Source organism: Clinocottus analis, unplaced genomic scaffold (assembly GCF_023055335.1).
Source record: "Clinocottus analis isolate CAN_PGR_092001 unplaced genomic scaffold, fCliAna1.0.p SCAF_11, whole genome shotgun sequence".
NCBI classification, from domain to species: Eukaryota; Metazoa; Chordata; class Actinopteri; order Perciformes; family Cottidae; genus Clinocottus; species Clinocottus analis.
In genome coordinates, this window is record NW_027175832.1 from 7,794,833 (window position 1) to 7,819,515 (window position 24,683).

The 24,683-nt window shown below is 40.7% G+C and overlaps 1 protein-coding gene and 1 pseudogene across 4 annotated transcripts; one reads left to right on the plus strand and one right to left on the minus strand.

The window, feature by feature from the left end:
* Window positions 1-412: 412 nt before the first annotated feature.
* On the plus strand, window positions 413-15,486 carry xirp1 (xin actin binding repeat containing 1). 4 transcript variants are annotated; one of them, XM_068571396.1, is made up of 8 exons: window positions 413-972; window positions 1,550-1,604; window positions 1,702-1,995; window positions 2,715-2,793; window positions 6,200-6,351; window positions 6,570-6,611; window positions 8,443-12,900; window positions 13,334-13,422. In XM_068571396.1, exons 1-8 carry the CDS (start codon window positions 848-850, stop codon window positions 13,334-13,336), a joined length of 5,208 nt encoding a protein of 1,735 aa, XP_068427497.1. In that variant the 5' UTR covers window positions 413-847; the 3' UTR covers window positions 13,337-13,422. The 4 variants fall into 4 exon arrangements, with proteins under 4 accessions (XP_068427497.1, XP_068427493.1, XP_068427496.1 ...); XM_068571392.1 differs by having other exon boundaries at window positions 8,443-15,486; XM_068571395.1 differs by lacking the exons at window positions 413-972; window positions 1,550-1,604; window positions 1,702-1,995; window positions 2,715-2,793 and adding an exon at window positions 3,871-3,980 and having other exon boundaries at window positions 8,443-15,486.
* Window positions 15,487-22,135: 6,649 nt separating this feature from the next.
* On the minus strand, window positions 22,136-23,996 carry LOC137802475 (solute carrier family 22 member 13-like; annotated as a pseudogene).
* Between the last annotated feature and the right edge of the window lie 687 nt (window positions 23,997-24,683).

Below are 24,683 nucleotides of genomic sequence, written 5' to 3' on the forward strand. Positions count from 1 at the left end.
ACGCATCGCACTGTCGTCACGCTGTCATTAGCAAAAAGACACCGAAAGAAGATTTTGTATTTTTATGATCTGCTTCACATAATCATAATGAAAAGCATGGGTTCTTTTGATCCGTCATGTATCAGGTGATAGTATTATGGTGGTGTTACCTGTATCCGGAAGCCTTGGATCACAAGGTGCTAAAGGGACTTTGGCCACTTGAAAGTGCTGTGTCTTGTGAGAGATGCTCCTCGGCCACAAGTGATAGAGATGCACAGGTGACTTCAGCGTCTTCTCTTCAGGTATAGTGTTGAATATTCTTTTGATTTTGCAGACAGAACATAGCAGCAGTCTAATTCACAATGGCAATGTTGTATATCTATATTCTGCTCTATAAGCTTTTTTTGTTCGATTTTATGATACATGAGTTTTTAGAGTACATATTTGACCATCGCTTTCTAAGTTCAAAATGTAGAACATGTAAACCTTTTTTTTCTTATTTTGAGATTATTTGAGGCATTTGAGCAACAATATAATCCTAATGAATGTACAAAGGGAAACGTTATATAAGGAGTAAATGTGTGTTTACTATCGGCGTTCATAAACATTAACAGGGTCATATGACTATGTGTGACAATCTGTTATAGAGTAACTCAAATGAAGTAGAACTCAGCTGTGTTTCTAGTCAGAAAGCTTCTTCTTCTTTTTTTTTACTCTGTGACAATCAGCTCATGTGACTTAGCATTTCAAAGTAATATACGTTCTTATTTTCTGTGAATTAACACACAATAGTGAGGCACCTCAAGATTGCTGCCACACAATATCACTATAACATTTGTTTATTCTAGCGTCTTTAAGAGGGTCTGCAATGGAGACATTCGGCCTGAGAAGGACCCAGTCCCTGAGGAGTCTTTCTGGGGTCCAGGAGAGGTCATGGGTCATGCCAGCTCCCACCCGCTGGGACAGGAAGTCTGTCTCTCAGCTTGTACAACAGTAAGTTCTGCACAATATACTGTTTGTGCACATACAGCATTATATCACATGAACGAAATGAATAATAATAATACATTTAATTTGTATAGCGGCTTCAAAGGCACTCAAGGCACTTTACATGGTAAAAGAGAATAAATAAAAGCAATAACATTGTACACAAGAGATGACATAGCAGTAATAAACAAAACAAAAACATACTTAGTCAGAGGTTAAAAGCAGATTTAGATGAATTAGATTTAAGTGCTGTTTTGAAAGTGGCGAGTGATGCAGAATGTCTGAGGCGATGGGGAGAAAGTTCAACATTTGAGGAAGATGGCTTGCATCCAGGTCTTTATGTCTGTGAGGCAGTTGCTGACAGAGGAGCGGGTTGTGGGGGTGATGGATCTGGTGAAGACGTAGAGCTGTGTGTCGTCAGGCTATGGAAATGGATCGCCAATAAGAAAATAAAAGTTGAGCGTGAATGCAGTGCTCAAGGGCACGTAAACAGTTTCCTGGTCGCTCGAAAATGTTCATCTGATTCTTGAACACAAAGAAAAAGAGTTGTTTATAAATTTGTCAATCCATTTTTGCCAAACAGTTACCAAAGCTGTGCTGACCTGAGGGGTACTACTAAACAGGAGCATCAACTTCAGGTAATACATCTTTTTTATTTTCTTACTTTAATTATAAGAAATGAAATATGACAATACAACCGAAAAACACAAAATACATTCTATTTGCTGTTATTAGGTGTCAGAAAGCGGTGTCGACGGTCGGTGGAGGCAGCTGGAGGGCGGTGACTCCGGTGTCCTCTGGGGAGCTGGAAGGAGCTCTAATTTGTCCAGGAGTCGTTCCATGGACGTCCTCCCTCAGAAGGAGTCGTCGGTCACCAAAGCTCTGTGTGCCCTGTTCGAGTCCAAGGCCACCCTGCAGCAGAGCCTCCACAGCGGCCCTCGCCTCATTGTGGCCTCTGCTACTGGCAGCGGCGCGGTGAGAGACTGCCCTCTGCTGGACGGGAGAGGCCACACGGAAGCAAGCGTTCAGGTGTGAGAGAACACGTGTTTGCTACTATTTTTATGGCAGATTTCACAACATCGACTGTGCTCAGTGATCCTTGATTCTTTATACCCGAGAGTCCCGTCCACAGTTAGTTTGGCACATAGATGCAGACATTGTAAGTAAACAACCAAACATTGAACACAACGCCGTCCCCTCTGGACAGAAACACATGCTCCCATGGAAGCTGCGGCCAATCTGGCGTCGCACATGTTTTTAAAGGAATAGTTCAACATTTTGGAATATTCCCTTTTTTCTTTTTTTCAGTGAAATGGGAGAAGAGACACCTGTCTGTTTACTAAATATGAAGCTAGAGCCAGCAGATTCTTAGCTTAGCATAAGGCGGAGAGAAACAGCTAGCCCTTGTCCAAATGTAACAAAGCCCACTTTCTAGCATCTGTAAAGCCATAACATGAGCTAACTCATTAATTTACCCAGTATGAAAATTAAATATATATTTATATATAAATATAATTTTTTTTAGAGTTGCATGCTTAGTTTTTAGATTTTTGAAAACCTTGGACATATTTGGTGAGCAAACCAACAGAGGTATTGATGTTCTCATCCAACCTTTTAAAAGTAATCATAGCAGCCTGTATTCCCAAACAGTGTTTACCAAAAAGAGACAAAGTCTGCCGTGACACTAGAAACACCAAAAACTGTATCTTGTAACCATCTTCACCCCCTTATATTTTGTTTATCCACAGAGAGCTGGCCAGGTGGAAGGCAAAAAGAACACAAATGGACTCCCAGAGTCGTCAGCCAGAGCATCCAGATACTCACAAGGTGAGCTGTGATGCTTGTTTTCATGTTTGGCCCTGACATCTGATAGGCCTGATGGGGTTGGTGCCTGAGCCCCCCCAAAGGCATTAGATCACTGTTGTATTTTTGTACCATGGTTCACAATCCAGTCTGTAAGTCTATTGAAATCTATGACCCTTGAGGAAGTCTGTGTTCTTTCCGAGTCTGTGAAATATGTATGTGGACGCAGGCATTTATCCGTCTGTGCCAAAAACAGTGCTTGAGCATCCCCATACATCAAGTATCTCAAATTAATCTAGATTAAGTTACCCGAGTAAGAATACCTTGGGTATTTAAAGTGTCACCATGCACACCGTGACATGGGTAAACACTGACCTCTGTTCTTTGGCCCTGTGGGTTGCAGGGAAACAGCTAAATAAAGACGAGGATCTTGCGGCGTAAATGCATAACTATGCGTTTGGCTTACATGCTTAAGATAGGAGTGAGGCTGTTGCGATAGCTCCGACCATGACGCAGATCGTGGCCCTCTGAGCCATGCCTCTCTGTGTCCTAGAACTGATGCCATGCGTATATATCATGCTGGATGCTTTAACCCTGAGGTGTGTCCGGTGTGGATAGAGAATGACCGACAAAATTGTGTATTCTTCTTAAAACCGGTGTAAACATGAAAAAACCTCAGCTATGAATTGTTAAACCACCAGATAATCCTCCTATGTTCTACCAGCATTATCTAGCAGAACATATGTGACCATATGAAATAGTCTCTTCTGCTGCATTAGCGATGTGCCACTTACCAAAATACCTTCAGTATGCCTCTTTTTTATTATCATTTGCCCACCAAACCCCCCCTGACACACATGCTGCAGGTCCCACCCAGTGCCCGTTATAGTGGGTGACAATGTAGCTCTGGGAATGGGAGGTGGAGGGGTGCTTCAGTCTCTCAGTGACTAACCGAGGTGATTGACTCAGCCGAGTAGCAGCAGCCGCCAGCCCACCCTCCCAAAATAGCCAGAGTCCTCCACTGGGGCTGTGGGATCTGATAAAAATCAGCTGTCACCGAGGCCACAGGGCTAGAAAGAGTTCAGTCCCAGTGAACCAAGAAGCACAGAGAGAGGAGACAGGCTGTATTGCCCATCACAGGGGCCTTAAGTTATCCGGCACAGCGGAGATACACAGGGAAGTGACAGAGAACGACGCTGGATGGTATTTTAGTGAGTATCATGAGTTTCGACTTGGGGGAAACTGAGGTGAATGCGTAGCTAATGTAACATACGCCGTGTGATGATGGCTGAGAAAGCTTTATTCTGTTTTGGTAATCTGTCTGACGTAATTGATCTGTAGTATAAGCAAATGAAAATGGAGTTTAGTGGATGCTTCTTATTTTTTAGTATAACAATATATAAAACATATTAAGTTGAATTTTGTGCAAGTGTGTCAACGACAAGATTAATTTAATGGATACAAGTTTTGAATAAATCATTACTTGATGATGATCTAAATGCTTTCCATTTTATTCATATTTATGACATTTCTTTGTGAGTGATATCAGCGCTAAACAAGCTCACACATTGCAGTGTGACTATAGTGATGGCATCTTCATTAAGTCTTAAGTGGCTATCAGTTTTCATCCCATTATTCATAGAAATGTCTGGAATGGGAGGTCAGACAACAGGACCACTCAATCAGAGGCTTTCCGCCTTCCTCTTACCACAAGTCATGATGAACCGTAGCATGAGAGGCAGCGTGTCTGCCATCTAACCAATAAGGACAATCAGACCTAACTTTTATTGACCGGTGTCCCACCCAGTGGTGTGATGTGCTCTTCAGGGGCCCTCCGGCGTGAGCAGCCTTTTGGCATGCTGGTTTTCATTACAGTCTGTGAATGTGGCGGCAATCGCCGACAGCTGACGGCGGTGAAGGTGGTGGTAGTGAAGAACAAATACCTACTGCATTTCAGCATCATTTGTACAGCTGCCGGCGGCCCAAAACGCCTCCACATTACTGTGCCGCTAATAGCTCCTCTTCATTCCTGGAGAACAGACCTCAGATCAAAGAGATGAGAAAGCAGAAAGCTCTTTCAAAGGGAGGCGATCACTGAGAAAGATAGATAGCAGAGTTTATTGAAGTCACTTTTGATTTCGTTATTACTGTTTTATACACATCAGTTTTTTCAACCTGCTATTGATTCGTGTGTATGGTGATGAGGGATGAAGTTGAACCCTCGGTTGAGTGGGCGAGGACTTCAACAGGCCACGCATGGCACTCGGTTGCCTCATTCAGTCTGCTCACCCATCTATGAAAATAGTTTAAGTCCGGACTCGTGAGAGGCGCCAGCTTGCTGGTCCAACCTTTTGTCCTGCGAGTGCTTAGTGTGTGAAAAGGGGAGGTGTGTTCAAATCTGTCCAGCCGGATGGCCCGTGCAGCCCTCTGGGCTGTCAAATTCTGGTCATATTGTTCGTAGTGCGGTTATGGTTGTTGTTGTTGAAATACTTTCTGAATTTGACACATCCCCCATGCACTTTACTCAACCTGATCAACTACTTTCATGTGATGAGTATTGAGGTCATTTGCTTTAGTAAACCAAACCAGGGTATCGAACACACACCAAGCTGAGCTCATCGCTATACTGTTTTACGGGGTCAGGCAGGCGCATTCCTTTTGGTCAGGTGTTGATGGTTTGATGGCAGCCAACTCCCGCAAACAATGTGCAAACAATCTGTGTCACTCCAGCTGAGCTAGCAGTTGCTGTTTTTTTTCCTTTTTTTTTCTCAGGCGTCATGGTCGGTCTACGGCATGCAGTTTGGTGATGGTCCCACAGCAGCAGGCAGGCTGTGTGGTCCTGTTTGTCCTGTCAGCTACTGGGATCAAAGCCTTTGTAAACACACTTGTTTGTTACAAGGTTTGCCTTAAGCAAAATATATCATATGTTGGTTCGTTTGAATAATCAAGTCCTCCGAGCGACTCAGAATCCCTGTTCGGATACCACACATCGTAGGCCTTGTTGGAGATGGAATAGTTTCCACAAGTAAAGAGGGAGCTGCAACAGTGATAAGACAGATTCCTACTAAAAATAAACACACTTTGTTATCATTAACTTGTTGCTCGCAATGGTCACACTCAACACTTATTGCTGGACAATGTAAAGGAGTCCTATATATATAAGTATGTGTCAACAAATCTAAACAAAGGAGACATCATTAAATGGTTATTTTCCTTCAGTTATTCTTATGACATATTATTACATTGTGTATATATATATATATATATATATATATATATATATATATATATATATATATATATATATATATATATATATATATATATATATAAATACATATATTAGTATTATCATTCTGATCAAATTATTTAAAAAAATATAAATGTCTGAGGTTTATTTATTGGATTTATTTTGTCTTTTCGACTGCAGTTGACAAATATAGTTCATCACTGAAGAAGGGGAGCGCTCCAACAAGACAAAGCAGCAACAAGATATCTACTTCCTCCTCAGTGAGAGACAGATCGGCCATCTATCTGTCAAGAGCGGCGGCTAGCGACTCCACAAAAGGCCCAACACAGCCAGTGAGTTCCTGAAATGCCTCTCATTCCTCTCCACACACTGAGGTCAAGAGCTTTAATAGGGAATGACCACTATGCCTTTTCTCAATAGAAGCGGCTCAACATTTTACAAAACTATTACATACACGTGCAGTGATAAAATGTACTTAATACCTAATTATGCATCTCACTTATGATACAAACTGATCTAAATCACACTTTATTTTTCTGTTGTTCGACAGGAATTCGTCAGTACTCCAGGAACGAGATCTAAAAACCGTAAGGTACTGTATAGTTCATTTAGCATCCTTTAGTGTGTGGGTTCTGTTATTAGTATGTGTGCTTTGTAACTGACTCTTATTGTGCTTGTTTGACCAAATGCATAGTTAACCTTTGACATACATTTAAAAGTCAAGAAGCAACATAACAGCACAATATAATACCACTGCAGCTTCTAAAAATAGAAGCTGTAGTGGTATTGACAATACTAACTGCAATGCAACTAAGCAACTGCGACTGTGGCTCAGTGGTTAGCATCCCTGTCTGTCAATCAGAGGATTAGATCAGACGATCAGCCAATTACTTATTTAGACTGACTATATTGTATTGTTTTGACATTACACAAAATGTAAAATAAACCATATTTTACGTTTAAGTGCTGAGAGTGGTCACATCCATCTTGGGTCAAAGGCCTCTTTAAACAGTACACTAGAACAATTACAGAGCTCCAATTCTTACATTATTCACACAATATAAACACTATTGATAAATAATTAAACCATTTTATCTTGTAAGATAGAGTTTTCACTCAGTTCATCTCACATCAATCCTTTTTATTGCAACAGTATAGGGTTGTCGTTCAAGCAGACAGACTGACCAACACAGTAGTAAATGTTGCATCATGTACCTGACAAACTCAACTGTTTGTATTACAGTCTCTAAATATTTCAATCCAATTGGCTTCACCAGAGAAAACTCAGCACCATCTAGTGGACTAAAAAAGCAATTTTACTAAAAGACTTTATCTGGATATGCAATATTTATAGCTTGTATAATAAAAGATTGATACTTGCCGTCCATGTAGTGACACAATATTGTGACGAGAAATATCGTGATACGATGCTGTATCGATTTAGCTTGAACGACTACATGTATGTGAAAGATGGTGTTCATGGTGACAAATCTTTATATATTAACCACCTTTATATAGCAGCCAACTATAAAGTTCCCGTCAGCTCAAGGGAAGGTTTCAGGATCCTTTAACTAATTGCTGTGGTTTTGCGACCAGAACTTTACTATTTTGGTTCGGTCGCACTGCCCTCATCAGTTTTTGTCTACACTCGGCATCCAATTCCAGAAAAACAAAACACTGTTCCCTACCAGCCTAGCACCAAGTAGACGAAATTAGCAACCTGCTGGAGAACATAGTCTGCTGAAGATGCAGATATTTCCTTCAGGGGTTGGTGAAAAAAACAAACAAAGATAAAACAAGAATGAATATTCAACTTACATTTGTCAGATTACTATACTTCAAATGAGTGATACTTTTGCTCAATCTCAGCTGGATGTACCACTGTTGGCTAACAAGATTCCCATTAAAAATGCGGCATTACAGTATGTCATTTTTGTGTACGAAGCTTGTCTCCACTGTCCTAATGTAGCCAACAGCATTACGTTAATGCTGATTGAATACAATTCAATTTCATTTATTTCTATAGTTCAATATCACAGATCACAAATTTGTCTCAGAGGGCTTTACAATCTGTATTGCACACAATATCCTCTGTTCTTGGAACCTCGCATCGAAAAGAAAAAACACCCTAAAATCAATTTGCATTTCCAACGAAAGACATTTAGAAATTTAATTAACTAGGAGCATTTGGAATAAAGACGAGGTGTCATTTTGATGTCTGCTTACTAACAGCTATAGTGTTTCGTTAACTCTGGTGTGACAGAGGATGGTTTGCTGTGAATAACATCAAGCGAGCATGAACAAAGGTAAAGTATGGCTTAATTTGGAAACATGCATGCCATTCTAATATTTACATCTTAACTAATGCTGTTTTTGATTATTGAAATCTGACAATATCACTACCATCTGTCTTTCATTTAAAGATGGCTGAAGCAGGCAGAAAAATCACAGTTTTACAATCATCTCATGATGAAGATGACCTGCCTCTCCCCCCACCTCCTCCCGTACCACCTAGACCCCTTGACTACGAGGGGCCTTCAGCAATAGGAGGTCTTCCTCTGCCTCCACCTAAAGAAACATTTTCCATGTTTTACCAACAACGGAATAAGAGTGAGCTAAAGAGGCTCTTCAAACACATCCACCCAGACCTAAGGGCAAGTCTCGATGATGCAGTGGACGATGAGATAATGAAGGCAGTGCAGCCAGAAAATACTCAAGCAGCAGACGCAGCTTATCAAGGTGAAGTGCAGTCCATGAGGTGGATCTTTGAGAACTGGACTCTGGACAATATTGGGGATCCTCATGCAACCAAGAAGCTGCTGGATGATGAGGAGTTAAAAGGTGGAAACGTCAGAGGTACCTCCTCTATGTTTGAGCAAGTTGACGTCACCCAACACATGTCTGCTGAAAGACAGACTTCTGTCAGAGGGGATGTGAGAACATCCAAGTGGCTGTTTGAGACACAGCCTTTGGATTCTTTAAATAAATCAGAAAGAGAAGAGGGGGAACTGGTTGAAGCAGTGCTGAAAGAACCTATCCAGCCAGGAGATGTGACAGGGGCTCGGCTGCTTTTTGAGTCTAAACCATTGAGTGACTTTGGACGCTGCAACTCCATAGAAGACCACAGCTTCCTCAAATTGAGATCTGAGCTTCAGGAGCAGAAAGGAGATATCCAGAAGACTTTAAAACTCTTCCAGGCAGACCCTTCCTGTGCCATCAGAGACAACAGTGGCAATATCCATGAGATTAAATCCATCTGCAGGGAAGAGATCAACAGTAGCAACATCAGCACAGCCCGTTGGCTTTTTGAAACCCAGCCTTTGGACCTGATTAATAAGGGAACTGATGGGGTAAAAATTATCCGAGGTATATCTCTGGAAGAGGGGCACAGAGAAGGAGTTGACCAGAAGAGGTGGATGTTTGAAACTCAGGCATTTGACACAATACAAGAGGTTGTCGGTGTGGACAAGTTTGAAGGAACGGTGGTTGATTGCGCTGGAGAGGTTGATGTTGTGAACAAGAGAAAGCTCTTTGAGATGCAACCGCTGGCAGCACTAAAAGGAGACTCCACAGAGCAGTCTTTGGAAAAAGAAGAAATTATTGCGGGAGATGTCAAGACCTCTCTGTGGCTGTTTGAAACTCAACCCATGGAGACCCTGAATGACAGCTATGAAGTGGGGCATTTACAGAAAGTTACCCTGTCAGCTGACGAACAAGGAGAAGTAAAAGACAAAAAAAAAATATTCGAGAGCTGCAGCATTGAAAAGAACACCTCATTCAAAGAACAAGAGATTGAAAAGGGTGATGTTAAAGGATTCAAACATCTTTTTGAAACAATTCCACTGGGCAAAATCGCTCAGTCTGATGACGAGTTTATTGAGGGGGAAAAAGCTATTGCACCAGGAAACGTAAAAGGTACCAAAGCAAAGTTTGAGACAACTCCCTTATACGCAATAAAGGACGGCTCTGGAAACCTCCATACGGTCACAACAGTCAGCCGAGAAGAATTGATCAAAGGAAAGGTCCAAAACTATAAATGGATGTTTGAGACAAAGCCTTTAGACGAGCTTGCAGAAAGAAAAGACAATGTTGAGGTGATCAAGGGCATCACCAGACAGGAGGATACAATGGGTGATGTCAAGATGGCAAAGTGGCTTTTTGAAACCCAGACAATAGATGGGATTCACTCTAAGTTCAACCAGACAGCGCAGGATGTTTCTGTAGAAGAGGAGCATCGCAAAGGTGATGTCAAGAACTGTAAATGGTTATTTGAGACACAACCAATGAATATTTTGGATGACAAATCAGAAAGAAATAATGATAAAGAAGCCATTGACAATACCAATGTCAAGTCTATTACTTGGCTTTTTGAATCACAGCCTCTAGACATTATCAAAGATGGCGAAGAGTACAATCTGAAGTTATGCAACACCGTTCAGGATTCTGTCAAATCGGAGGTTGGTGTTCAAACAGTCAAACATGTTTTTGAAACTGAAACCTTGAATAGAATTGGAAAGGATGCAAACTCTGAACAAGATGTGAGATGTGTCAGCCAGGTCAACTTCCAGTCTGGAGATGTCTCTCGAGTCAAAGAACTTTTTGAGTCCCACTCCCTGGATGAAATAGGATCAGAAATGGTGACATCTGAAGAACAGAACGAAGATGAACGTCTTGTTAAAGGTTCCGTACATAAATTTACATGGATGTTTGAGAACTGCCCCATGAACCAGATGAATACAGACATTGAGGGTTCAAACATTCAGAAAATCAGTGGTGAAGAAGGTGGCGATGTACAGAGCAAAAAGTTTGTATTCGAAACCTCCTCCCTTGACAAAATCCAGGACCAGCACCTTGAACAGAAGTCAGACTCTGTGGAACAGCCTGTGAGCAGTATTGACGTAAAGTCGAGCACAATGATGTTTGAATCCCTGCCACTGTATGCCATTAGGGATAAAGAGGGACAGTTTCATGAAGTTACAACTGTGAAGAAAGAGGAGGTGATGAGTGGTGATGTAAGAGGAGCAAGATGGATGTTTGAGACAAAACCCCTTGACGCCATCAAGGCAGACAAGGAAGTTTACGTCATCCGAGCAGTAACCCAGGAAGATGTCCAGAAAGGAGATGTAAAATCAGCCAGATGGAAGTTTGAGACACAACCATTGGACTCCCTGACCAGCAGAGATGAACCCTCTGTGAGGGTCATTGAAGACTTGGGAAGCAGTAATGTGCAACTCAATAAACAGATATTTGAATCTGAGCAGTCATGCCAGAAATTCATGCGAATGGTTAGTGTCACTGACGTCCAGCAGGGCGATGTCAGGACCTCCACCTGGCTCTTTGAGAATCAAACCATTGACAGTCTTAAAGGGGAACCTCAGGAGCAAGGTCCAGCTAAAACAGTCCACAGAGAGGACAGCCAGAAAGGAGATGTAAAACGCTGCACTTGGCTGTTTGAATCACAGCCTCTTGACAAAATCAAGGAGCCTGAAGATACCTCAGTGCAAGGTTCTGAGGAGGAAATACCAAAAGCTGATGTGAAGTGCACTACCTGGCTCTTTGAGACCACTCCACTTGATAAAATCATTGCCGACAGTGTTGCTGACACCCTGTCCTATCTGTACCAAAGGACTTTTGTCCACTCAAGCGGCATCATTATAGAAGCAAATGAGAGTAGAAATGTTATGATGGCAAAATATCTGCTGGAAAGTAATAAAGGTGTGCAAATCCAGAAAGAAGAGGTTGTTGGAGGTAACATCAGGAACATCATGTTACAACTCTTACTCAAACCAACCCTAAAGCCCCAAGTTAATCTTCTTAGAGAAGTGGAGAAGGGCAAAGTGAATACCACAGTAGTAGAACTTCCAGTCTATGAGTCATCCACAATCATCAACCTTGAGAGGGATCAAAGAATACAAAACATTGTCCAGAGGATCGACGAATTGCTTATCCAAGATACGGATTTCAAAAAAGGAATCTTAATGCAAGAGACTGCGGGGGGGCAAGCGGAGATGACAGTATATTCACTCATCTACAATTCTGAAACCAAAACCGAGAGTCATGTTATAGAGAGGGGAGACATAAAGTCTACAATTGGAAATCTGTTAGCAACTGCTAATAGTCAGAGGACTGCAGCGTCACGTAGAGTGGATGAAAATGAAAAGGGAAACGTGAATCTATACAGAAGTTGCATTGAGAAAGGAGACTTGCACTATCTGAAAAGTCTTCACACAGACACGACAGCAGATGAAGTTGATCACAGCCTTCTGACTGAAGACTGCATTGAAATAGTTCACGGCGATGTGAAGGAAGCAAAGAGAAGTCTCTGTTTGCAAAAAGAGCAGGTAGAGCGAACCATTTCTGATGTTTTGCCAGGAGATGTAAAGAACACCAAAAAAGTGTTTTCATCCGAGTGCTCTCTTTGTGTGGACAATTGTGCTCCAAAGGAAGAAATAATCCCTGGCGATATCCTCACAGCAAAGCAACAACTTGCAGTGCAGCAACCTGTTTTGGTGGAAAAAGAGGAAATTGTGGCCGGGGACATCAAGGCAACAATGCAGTCATTAGAACGTGCAAAGCAACAGAGCATGAGTGTGGAGCGGGAGATCATTAAACCTGGAACTATCTATGACATGAACATGTCAGGCCCTGAGATAGAAGGAAGCCTTGCACAAAAAGAGCAAATTATTTCGGGAGATGTGAAAGCAGCTAAAATGTCCCTTGAAATGGCAAAGCAGCAAAGCCTGCATGTGGAGCGTGACGTCGTTGTTCCTGGAAAAATATACAACCTGAATGTCACAGCAGAAGAGGAAAGCTCCTCCGAAGTGATGCAATCTACATGTTCGTCTTCCTCCAGATGCCAGCAAATCAAGACTTATCCAAAGGTCAGTGATGCAGAGAAAGATCAGGGAAGCCATATTTCCTCTGAGGCTTGTCAACAAAGTGCAGTGATAGTCAGTAATTGTGCACCAGAATCCCTGCCACATTTTGTAAGTTATGAGTGTAATGGTCAGACAACAGAAGATGAGACAGAAGAAGTTATCAGAGGAGATGTGAAGGCATCTATTAGGTCTCTGCAGAGTGCAGCAACAGAGCAGAAGCTTCTAGATAAAGAAGATATTATAAGAGGTAATGTCCAATTGGCTTTACAATCTCTTGAGAAGTCTAGTGTAAATGTATCCAAAGGAGACTATAAAGCTGCAATGATATACAGGAATTCAGGGAAGGCTTGTTCAGGGAGGAGCAAGACTAATCAGAAGCAGTCTGTTGTGGTATCTATGCCTCCGTCTGACACAGTGTTGTCTCCTTCAATTTCAGTAACCTGTGAAGGACAACCATCCATTACAACACAGAATTCAACACCCAACCCTGTAGAAAATGGAATTTCTAAATCATCCAGCTCCGTGAGTGTCACTCCACCTCCACTCCCTCAAAAGAGAAGTGAGAAACCTCAGGAGAAGAAGCCAGCTTTACCACCAAAGCCACAATGGACAAAATCAGTAATTGTAGAAGAACCAAATATTTTAGCTACTCCCGAAGTCACTTGCCACATGAAAGAGAACATGAAAAATGCAGTGATTCCTCCAAAACAAAGCAAACCGTTTCCTACTCCCTCTCCAGATAAACTACAAAGAACTATATTGCATGGCAAAATCAGTAAAGAGATCCTACGTGAGACATCTCACCGAAGCTGCATTGAGGCATCGCAAGTCTTAAATCAAACAAACGAACGTCTACCAAAGGACTCAAAGGCTCAGGAAACTGAGAAGAAAAAGAAATCACACCCAGGGATCAAATCAGACTGCCAAGTAATGATGTCAAACAGCACGGTGGAGCAAGTGGAAATGGAGAGAAATGTAATTCAGAAAATCAACGCAGCTGATGAGATACAAATGTGCATGAAGAATTATGCAGAAGACGGTAAATATGAAATGAACATGAGCTTGCAGGCTGCCCTACAGAACTTTGAAAGAAAGGAAAGTGAGATGCCAGAAAGAAGAGCCCCTTTGTTGTCCAAGAAAGTAAGAGTAAATGACTATAAGCAAACCAACAAAACCACAGCTCAACAACCCAAATTCAATTGCAAGACAGGACTTAACACCGATGACGCACCGCAAACATCAAAGACACAGACATGCCATGAAAAGCAAAATGATCTCGAGGAAAAGCAACCCAAACTCGAGGATAAAGTGGTTTTGAGAGAGAAGAAATTAAAGGAGACAGATGATGAAAGACGACAAAGGCTTTCTGTCCACAAAGAGGAGATCATGAAGGGAAATGTGACAGCAGCTATGGAAATCTTTGAAAATCTGAGAAAACGAGAGGAACTCCAAGGAATCCTGTCTCAGGTGCAAGACATAGAGGGAGATGACAGCAGTGTAGATGTTAGCTCCTTCAATACGTTATATGAGACTGTGCCTGCTTGGATGATTAGACCAAGTGGAAATGCAAGGCAAAGTAAATCGGAGGAAAAGAAAGTTGAAGTTGAGACACAGGACGATGATCTAGAAAGCATCTCGTCAGTTGAAACGGCATTTGAGGATCTGGAAAAGGCTAGCAAGGAAATAATGAATCTGAAGGAACAGACATTAGCAAAACTTGTTGACATTGAGGAGGCCATTAAAAAGGCTTTGTACTCCGTCTCCAATCTGAAATCTGAGGCTGACATCGTAGGGTTGTCAGGACTATTTGATGAATCTTTGAAATCTGAGCAAAACATACAACCTGCCAACAACATTAGGAAAATAAGTATTGGGTCAAGCAAGGCCAAATCGGGTCAAACCAAAGAGGCAGTTTTGGATTCAAGTCCTTCAAAACAGGATGTGCACAGAAAAGTCCACAACAAGCCACTCATCAGACAGTCCTCTTCCCAGTCTTCTCCATCATTCATCTCCATTCACTCGGCTGCCAGAAAGTCTGTTGAACAACCAAAGGCACCGATGTCAACATTTAAACCAAAAACAGATGGTAATTCTAAAAATTGCCATGATGCAAATGGAGATCTCAGACAGAAGGCTGCTGCTGATGAACCGTCAAAGAATGGTCACAGTCCTGCACATCGCAAGGTGAGTGTGATCGAAGTGAAAACGGCCCCTGAGGAACCCGCTGGAATAGTTGGCTCAAAGACTGTCAGTGAAACCTACGAAGAGACTGATGGCTTTGGCAATGTATTTGTTTCATCTGTGACTTCAACATTTGTCACCAAACAGTCCGACAGTAAATCATCTGCACTGTTCGAAGTAGTCGGTAGTCCTGCCAGATACGAAGTCATGACATCGCCAATAATTCGAAGATCTGGTCGCCCTTTTGAAGATAAAGTGTTGAACCACACCAATGAGGAAGGAACGGTGTTTGTAACATTTAGCCAACCGAAGGAAAAGCACTGAGTGAGACATGCAGTGCATTTACCTGCCCTTTAGGAAAGCAGTTATTCCATTTATGTATTTATTACAATATGTTTTATGAAAAGGTTGTGTGATTTTATTCAATCACTAAAATGTCGCATTTTAATTAAAAATACAATTGTCTTATGGATTTTATACTGTAACCACTTGTTAAACTGTTAAGTTTTTGTATTAAACATATGCAGTTGATATTTTATGTTCTGTTGTGTAAATTGTCAAATAAACAACGTTTGATCCGAACAGCTGGTGTCATGATTGACAGCCCGGGACAATGACAACAAGTAAATAATAAGTGAGAATGTGTGAGACGTGATTGTCAGATTTGTGAGAAATAAATGACGGGCTTGCACAAGTATAATATAACTTACGTTATAGCTTCATTCGGTAAGTTTGCTTAAAGAAATAATTCAACACTTTTGGAAATACACTTATTTGTTTTCTGTCTGAGAGTTAGAAGAGAAGACCGCTCTTTCGTATGTATATGTACATAAGACAGCTAGCTTGCTGAAAGACAAAGAAACAAGGGGACACAAAATCCTCCTACCAGCATCTTTAAAGCTCACTCATTACCATGTTACCTCTTGTTTTTATTGTTTTTAATCCCTAAAAACTCAAGTGTAAACAATTTGTTTTTTTAATGGGAGGGAAGTGAAAAGTTTTGCCTTCATCAAAACAGAACATAATATGCCCTTTAACATTTCCACAACTGTCTTTATGATGTCATCTAACAAGTTTTCGACTAATCTAGGGGTTCTTAGCCTTTTGTATCTAAAGCCCTACTCTTGGTTGTTAAAAAAAAAATCCCAAAACAACCGTTACAAATAAATGAGGATAAAAACAAAAAGAGAGGAAAAATATGATGCCTCTTTGTCAGCTGTAATGACAAAAACGTATACTGTATTCTGCTCACTATCAGCCGTCACTGCCTACCGTTGTGAATCCAAATTGAATGTGCTGGTACTTCTTTCCTCACCATAGGCTTTGGAGCTTTAACTGGCACACTTTTATGTTTTAAAGAACAGTTCATTTTGGGTCACTGCATCCGAGGGAACGTTCGAAGGCAAAACATGTTTGTCTGTACCTGATGATTGGCTTTATTTGTGTAGTGATATTCAAACAGAAGTGGTCCTTGAAATGATTCTTTGTTTGACTTACTATGCTTTTTTAAAAATTAATCTGAATTATTTTGTAAATAACTAGCTTTGTTAATTTCTTAAAAAGTAATTCAATCTAACCCTTTGGCAGCACCTGTGAAGGCCACTAGATGGCACTCTGAGTCTCCCATGAGGGCCCATGTGCTGTGAATGAGAGTAGCTGCAATACTCTATCAAATCTTGGTTTTGTCTGTTCACAAAGCTAAAAAATAAATAAGATAATTCAATTTTTTGAAACCATAATACAGAAATAATGTTGGAAAACTTAAATGATGACAGAAAGGCCAAATTCATTTAAATGTTTTCCATAAAATACCTTAAACTGAATTTGTTTTATCATCATAGTTTGATTCACCTGCCAAGGATATGTGTTCTGCCTGTTTGACACCTGTCTATCCAATGGAAAAAATGGTGGCAAATAAACTTATCCTGCACAGCCGCTGTTTCTGCTGTAAACATTGTGAGAAGAAGCTCAGGTGAGTTATTTTCCACAGTATAATAAAGTTACTCAAAGCAATTGTTGTAAAAACATCATTCACCCTAATTAATACTACACATGAATTTAATGCAAATTCTAACATTATTGAGCTACAATGTTGTAAGAGGGTGTGTGAAAACTAGAAATTACGCTATGATTATTAAATCTCCAATGCATTACAATCATCTGCAGCTGATCTTGCACACATAAATCATATATACATTTTAAAAAAAAATCTGATTTTAGCTTTTGCTTTATATTATAAAATACTTTGTTTTACTTTATTGCAGCATCCACAGCTATTCGTCTCTTTATGGAGAGTTCTACTGCATTTCTCACTACCAGCAGCTTTTTAAAAGAACAGGAAATTACGATGAAGGATTTGGGCACATGCAGCATAAAGACCGCTGGATTCAGAAAAAAGTTATAGATGAGCCAGCCGCTGCGTCCACTCCCAAAGTGACAAAAAGCAACTCAAACACGTCTAAGGGATCCAGAGAGCCCTCTGTTGGTGTGTATGTAAAACATGGGCCTGCAAGAGAATCGTTACACAACAGTGGCGCTGATGTTAAGGGCAAACTAAAAATGAGCTGGCCACCCAAGAAGAAGAGTTCTGGGTTTAATCCCGCACAGCGAACTTACGCGATGAATACGACACCTGACATTGGCAGAGCATCGACTGCAGAGCATCACAAAAGTGACAACAACCAAATAAAGATCAGCCATGGAGAAATGAAAGATAAAGGGAAGACATTCCCAAGCTCTGTTATTTCAGGTGTCAACACGCGATCTCAGACAACAGGCTATACCATAGGTGAGAAGTTGCCGTCGGAGCAAACAAAATTCAGGAGCGACCCAACCAAAAACAGTGTCTCCTCGACAGGATATAACTTTTCTGTCCAAAAGGGCAATCCTGTCACAAAAAAAAATGTGGCATCCACCGCAAGAACAAACAATCAAACATCAAATTCGGACACCTATCCGAATAAAGTCAAGAAGTATGTACGATTTGCTGCAAAGGTTGATGTCGCTCAGTATGACCCGTCACCTGAACAACTGACCACTGAAGCCAGAGGTGAAGAGCACAGTGCACAGCTTTCAGACCAAACTGAACAGAGCAAAGTGGCTCAATCCAGAGATACAGAAGAGGACCGAGACAAAAATAACCTCGATCAACTGTCATTTGAGTTCGACAGAGAACAGCACGAAAGTGGGCCGCACCTTGAAATCCCAGACAATAAACTCCATGGAGAAACAAGCAGTACTTTGACCGACAGAGAGCCTGTTGTTGAAGTGGAGAGTAGTCAAGAGATCCCACAGACTGATTTCATGGTTATGAATGGACTTATGGGCAAGGTTGAGGAATCACTTGATACTCCAAGTTTTAATTCAACTCAAGAGGATGTGCAACACCAAGAGCCATGTGAGGTATCGCATGTCCTTCCAAGAAACTCCGTTAACCCCTGTGAATCAGAAAGTCCAAGCACTCCGCACAGTCTAGCAGAACATGGAGAGGAGGCTGGTCTTGTGAAGAATACAAATCCGTTGGAAAAAAACGAGTCAGACAATGAAAATGGCAAAAGTCAGAAGAAACCAGTTGTGAGAACAAATTCTCTGAAGGGCTCCGCAAAACAGGCTGAGAAGACAAAAGTCAAACTGGGATCCTGGTCCAAAGGAAAGAGTCCTTTATCTAAGCTCTTCACATCAGGTGGAAAAGACAAGGCAAGCAAAGTTGAACCGAAAGATGTCAAACCTGGTGGTGGCCTCTTGGGAAAACTCTTTCAGTCATCCTCAGAGAAGACTGAGGACGTCACAAAATCGGCTGGGCAAGATGAAAGAAATGACAAAACACCCGCTGATGACAAAAAGACAATGGAGGTAAAGGAGGCCGTTACAAATGAGATACAAAAGCAGGGTTACATGTCTCAAGTACCACCTCAGGAACAAGAGGCTGGTGAGCATATAAAGGGACAGTCTTATTTTGCGGAGCCCAACACAACAGAGAGCAACAAGAGTGAGGCTTTAATGAAATCCACAGAGCCATCCAACTTACACAAGACTTCAACAAGTGAAACAAGAGATGACCAAACAGCTCCAGAACAAACGGATGAGCATGAATCCGATTTGCAAAGCAATGAGTCGACAGGCCTGTCTGTAACTGATCCTGGAAAAGCTGAGTCTGAAGAGCTCAGTCCTGTGGAGTCAGTGAGTCAATCATCGGAGGAGTCAATCAATCAGTTAATAGCTAAAACAAGTGATGATGATGATTTGCACGCTCCATTTAATGCAGATTTTTTGGGGGACAGTGTCAATTCAGCGCCCGATGACCCGTTGGCCATTCAGATAAATACTGATGTATCTGCTCAAAAGCCAAATGAAGTGCTTGATGCGTCAGAAGAAGGAGGAAGAGACCTGTTCGGTGGAGCGCTCCTTGATCTCAACTGTGAACTTCCTGAAGATTCCTCTAATCCAGCCAGCCCCAGTGACACATTTGTATCTTCTGTCATGGACGCGGCTTGGCCCAAAGCTGCGTCCGCTGACACTTTCGGCCAACTGGACGCTCACATGACATCGGCTGAGAATGACGGGATGCTTGATCAGCTTATCGCCCCTCCTCCAGCAACCGTGAACCAAGTTGAGGCTCCAACCTCAAGTCCTTCTGATACAAACAGCCAGACAGTGGAGCAGGGTGCTTACTTTGACATTTTTGGCTCAGAAAACACTCTGTTCTCTCAACCATCTGCTGTGGAAGTGCCTCATCACGGAGGAGCTTTTGCTTCTCCAAACCAACCGTCCGACTTTCCAGATGACATCTTTGGAGTTAGTGATTTCTTTACGGTGCTGCCATCCAGCCCAGCCACCTCTAACTCTCTTCATGATTTACTTGGTTCAGATACATCTTCTACTGCTGCTCCTTCCGGTCAGACAGGTCTTTTTGCTGATGGCATCTTTGCAACAGAACAGCAGTTGCTGCCCATGTCTGACCCAAGTGATGGAAATTTACTTGTGGACAGTCTTTTAGTGTCTGGTAAATGCACCGAGCAAACATCTGAAAGCACTGAGACAAATACTAGCTGGATGGATGATTTGCTCGGGTAGAAGCATAAGTTTACATGATGTTATACAGGTCGCTGGAATGTAACCAAAAATGTTGATTTAAAGACTAAGGATATGATAACCACTTCACATCAAATTTGTTTTAAAAAAGCACAAGGGATATAGATTTAATTTACTTTTGCCTTTCATTAAGAAATCTATATCAAACACCGTTTTTAACATATGTGTTATATAAATTGTGTGTGTGTGGTAAATTTCAGTATGTGTCTTTACATTACAGAGGGAAAAGAAATCCAATTCATGACATAGATGTGATTTTTTCCCCAAAGTTAATACACAGATAAGTAAAGGATGTAACATATTCAGAATAACTTTGTTTTAAATTGATTCCACATGTTTAAATAGTTAATAAAGACTCAAGTGTACTAACAAGGTGAAATGTCTGTATACTGTCTAGAAAATAAAACTGTAAAATCTGATATGAAATGCTGTGTCCTACTGATAATCATTCTGGAATAAAATTGCAACTTTAAAGCTCTGATGGAGTTTTAATTGATGAACTCTTTAGGTTGAACTAAATGTAAATGCCAGACAGCATCTTATGTACGAAACTCCATGGCAACCATATATCATATCTGGGCCTGCTCTATGTCAAAAGTGTCTGGAGATAACTAGTTAACTGTGATTATGTGACGCAATATACATAAAAAATAATACATTAAACTGCTGCTGATGTGAAGAGCCGGTCTGGAAGCAGGAGCAGGAAGTGGGAGGGGCCTGGATTGATAAGATGGGGAGTTGAGTTCAGGTGTGAGCTTGTTTCTTTTCTCAATGTACATTGCTTGCAGTACCTTTAGTTAAGTTAAAACTGGTGAACATTGGGCTAATTATTGTCTGTCACCATATATTGCTTCCTTTGAATTAAATGTGTGCATGGTATGCATTGTGCATATTTTTATCTTTAGATAAAAACCAACACAGATTTTGCCAGGCTCATCTGCCCTGAACCTGCCAACAATAAATCAGTGTAATGGTGAATATTCTACAGCTGCGTATAAATGTGTCTGCTGACCGTTAACTGATCAGGCGGGTGACCTTGCTTTGCCCAAAGGTAACACTATCACCCACCTGCACCTGGCAAGTTCAATAATTAACACGTTATAAAGTGATGGATATTTTTACTGGGGGTTTATGTGTTTATGTGTTGTCTGGGCTGGGCTGGGAACAACTCGTCCCTTTCACATTGATTACAAATGAGATCAAACTTTGTGTGAGCTTGAGAAGATCCCTGTTTTCACCTCTCCAGTCTTTGTGCCAAGTCAGGCTAAGCAGCTAGTGGTGGCTTCAAATTTTTTACTTTACAGACATTAAAGTATCAATTTTCAAATATATATCCTTCACTTTCTATATTTATTGTCAATATTCCAAAAAATTTGGTGGAACGATTTGTATTATTTTTCTGGAATAAGGCTATACGTATGTTTCTACACTTATAAGGGACGATGATATTGGTCTGTCAGCACAGTTGTTCATTTTAGGTAATGTATTTTTACTTTCATGTGTTATGAAATATGGAAGTAGATAGCCAGTCTGTAATATTGATGAGTAAGAGAGCAGTGTTTCATCTTAGGATGTCCATGTATATTATTGTTTATCACCTTGGAACAGCAGTTTGACAGTTTGCTTTAATTTTAGAAACGTTATTCACATATATAGAGGCATTCTCAATGCTAATTAATTATGAACACATGATTTGCATCGTAGTATATGTGTTGTAAAGTGTTAAAATCACACAAAAAAAACTTTATTCCAACTCGAGACAAATAAAGCTAAGAGGCATGCAGTTTGCAGTAAATACATCCTGGATTTTAAACACATTTACAATTTGGTTGATTGTTGATTTGAACAACTGGTTTCATTCGTGGAGGTCTCGTCTCTGAAAGTCAAACACAGAAGAGTGATATCAGGAAGCAAATGATAAGACATAAGAGATGGACTAGTCTAATGACACGTCGTGATGTGGTAGTTACCTGTTGTTCTCGGCCTCATCGGCTGACTCGGGAAGATCTTTGCTCCTGGTCTCAGGAAGCAGGAGGCAGAGCGCTCCACTGAGCAGTGTTACGCTGCTGAAGACTGTGGTGGGTATGGCCCAGTGGTACACAGCCAAGATGTTAAGCAGCGGGGCCAGTAACCCACCGACTCTCCCTGACATGGCTCCTAGAGCTGTGGCTGTTTGTCTGAAAGGGGAAGGAAGAAAATGGAAGACATTTTGACATTTGAGTCAATAAGCCAATTTTGCAAGAAACTCTTAACATACAGTGGTGTAGCTTATCAACCTTTAAAAGAATATACATAATACAATTTAAACCTATTAACCTATTGCCCTTTGTGAAAAGGCATTCCTTGGATACCTTAGTAGGTTATATATGTAATACATCTTAAGTGCTGATTGAACATACAGCCTGTGAACACCTACCTAACAGATGTTGGAAACAACTCCTGAACAAAAACATTACATATAGTAATACCCGAGACCAGGAAAAAACGGGCTGTGACAGCTAAGGCCTTAACAGCAATGGCATATCCTGACAAAAGAAAACGTACAAAAACAAAAGTTGAGAACCAGACACTCAGGACCAAAACATGAAGTTATCATTTTGATAAAAATATTTAAAGGGGCTTGAGGAACAGCCAGGACAAGTATACAACAGAGTCCCCCAGACAGAAGTGTTGCTACAAATAATATTTTTCTGCCAAAAACCTCCAGCAGCCACATACACAGTATATGAGCTGGTACTTCAACAGCACCAAACAACAGCTGTGTCACAAAGATACTGAAGCCGAAGTTTGCCATATTAAAATGAATAACAAGTATTCTTAAGCAGAATAGAAGTAGTATCCAAAGCTATGAATAATGGGGGAAAATGATAAATGTACATTGTTTAGAAGAGAGTCTGGAACAGTGTGTTTGTTGATGGCGGCTGCCTTGACAATCAGCTGCTTGGCCTCTTCTGTCTTTCCTCTGCTTAACAGCCACATGGCTGATCTGGAATAAACCTCACAGAAACACAGCAACGGATACTTTAAATAGTCAATCATTTACAAATGAGAACATCAAAGGCAATACAAGTTGTTTTTAATGCATACCATATGTAGATCACAACCACTGCACGTGGAGCTGCTGTGATTAGCAGAAACAGTCTCCAGTCTCTGATGATGTAGATCACACCAGCGACGACGCACTGCCCAAATGCACCAAATAACTGAGCCACACACACTCCCCACGATCTTTTGGAAGGCCCGATCCACTCAGTGGCTGCAATCATGAAAATATACACTTTACTATTTTGTTATGCTAGTTGTCATTATGATTGTTTTATTTTTTAGTATCAAAAACAAATGCTATAAGAATAGGTAGCAAAATGCGATAATTACATTGATGACATACACAATTTATAGTTTGTTGTGACAGCTACAAACCAATTGGTGGTCAATAATCACATATTTCGTCATTCATTTATTTCACGTCTATGTATCATTTTTGAATCATCAATATTTGCAGAAATTTTAAACAATAATATAATTGCTATTTAGTTCATACTTAATACAATTGAGTTGATTCGATAGCCTCCACCTACAATTCCCACCATGACCATGGATACGAAGTACAAGTAGACATCGGGGCAAAGTGCCGTTGTTACAGTAAATGTGAACAATAGAACGGCTGTAATTTGAGTTGCTCGTTTGCGACCAAACCTGCAACTGGATAAAAAGGAAACAAAAATAAAGGGCTGAATGAAATTTGGAAAGCAAATTGCAATCAGAGTGAGCTGCTGGTATAACCCAAATTCTCCAATGGTTCTCAGGATCTCTCCAAAATCTACCATGCTGATAAGAGTTAGCTCACTTTGTGTCCGTTGAAAAGTGCTTCAACAAAGATCCAACCAATTCCCATCAATGTTTAACCCAACTTTATCTTGTGAAACGATGACGGCTCATTCACTCTTTAATTACATTTTAAATTAGGAGCATTCTGTTCCTTATTATGTGTCTTTAGGTTTTCACCTGACCTGAACTTCTGACTGTTGTCTTATCATTTCAGAAAGTCTATTCATTTTGGATGGAGATGTTTCTCTGAAACCCTTGCCATCACAAATGTGTATACATTTTAACAAAAAGACATCCAAGATATCAAAATTCTGATGCTTAGAAATAAAATCTGCGATATGATTGCTGTAACCATTAGTTTTAAAATGTACGGGCCAAGCCAGTATCAGATGTATGGAAGCCCGTTTCCGCCACTTTGATAGAAAAAAATTAAGATCTTGCAAGTCATAATTATGAGATACTATCTCATATCTCAATCTCATAATTATGAGATAGGATCTCATAATGAGTTCATAAGTGCATTCAACCGTGAGTACAAACTCAGAACAACAAGATCAGGAAAGTACATTTTTTTCAAAAAAAAAGTCAAACAAAGTGCTATAAGTAAGAGACATTTAAGTAATCTGTTGGAAGAAAAACAATATTCACGCTTAATCATTTACTATTTCACCGTTATATTCAGACTT

What these genes read in the sequence shown, in the direction of transcription:
- xirp1 (XM_068571392.1), top strand. Translation starts at nt 848, where the DNA reads ATGGAGACATTCGGCCTGAGAAGGACCCAGTCCCTGAGGAGTCTTTCT. An exon ending in ACACGGAAGCAAGCGTTCAG is followed by an intron (nt 1,996 to 2,714) that starts GTGTGAGAGAAC and finishes GTTTATCCACAG; the next exon opens with AGAGCTGGCCAGGTGGAAGG. An exon ending in CAAAAGGCCCAACACAGCCA is followed by an intron (nt 6,352 to 6,569) that starts GTGAGTTCCTGA and finishes GTTGTTCGACAG; the next exon opens with GAATTCGTCAGTACTCCAGG.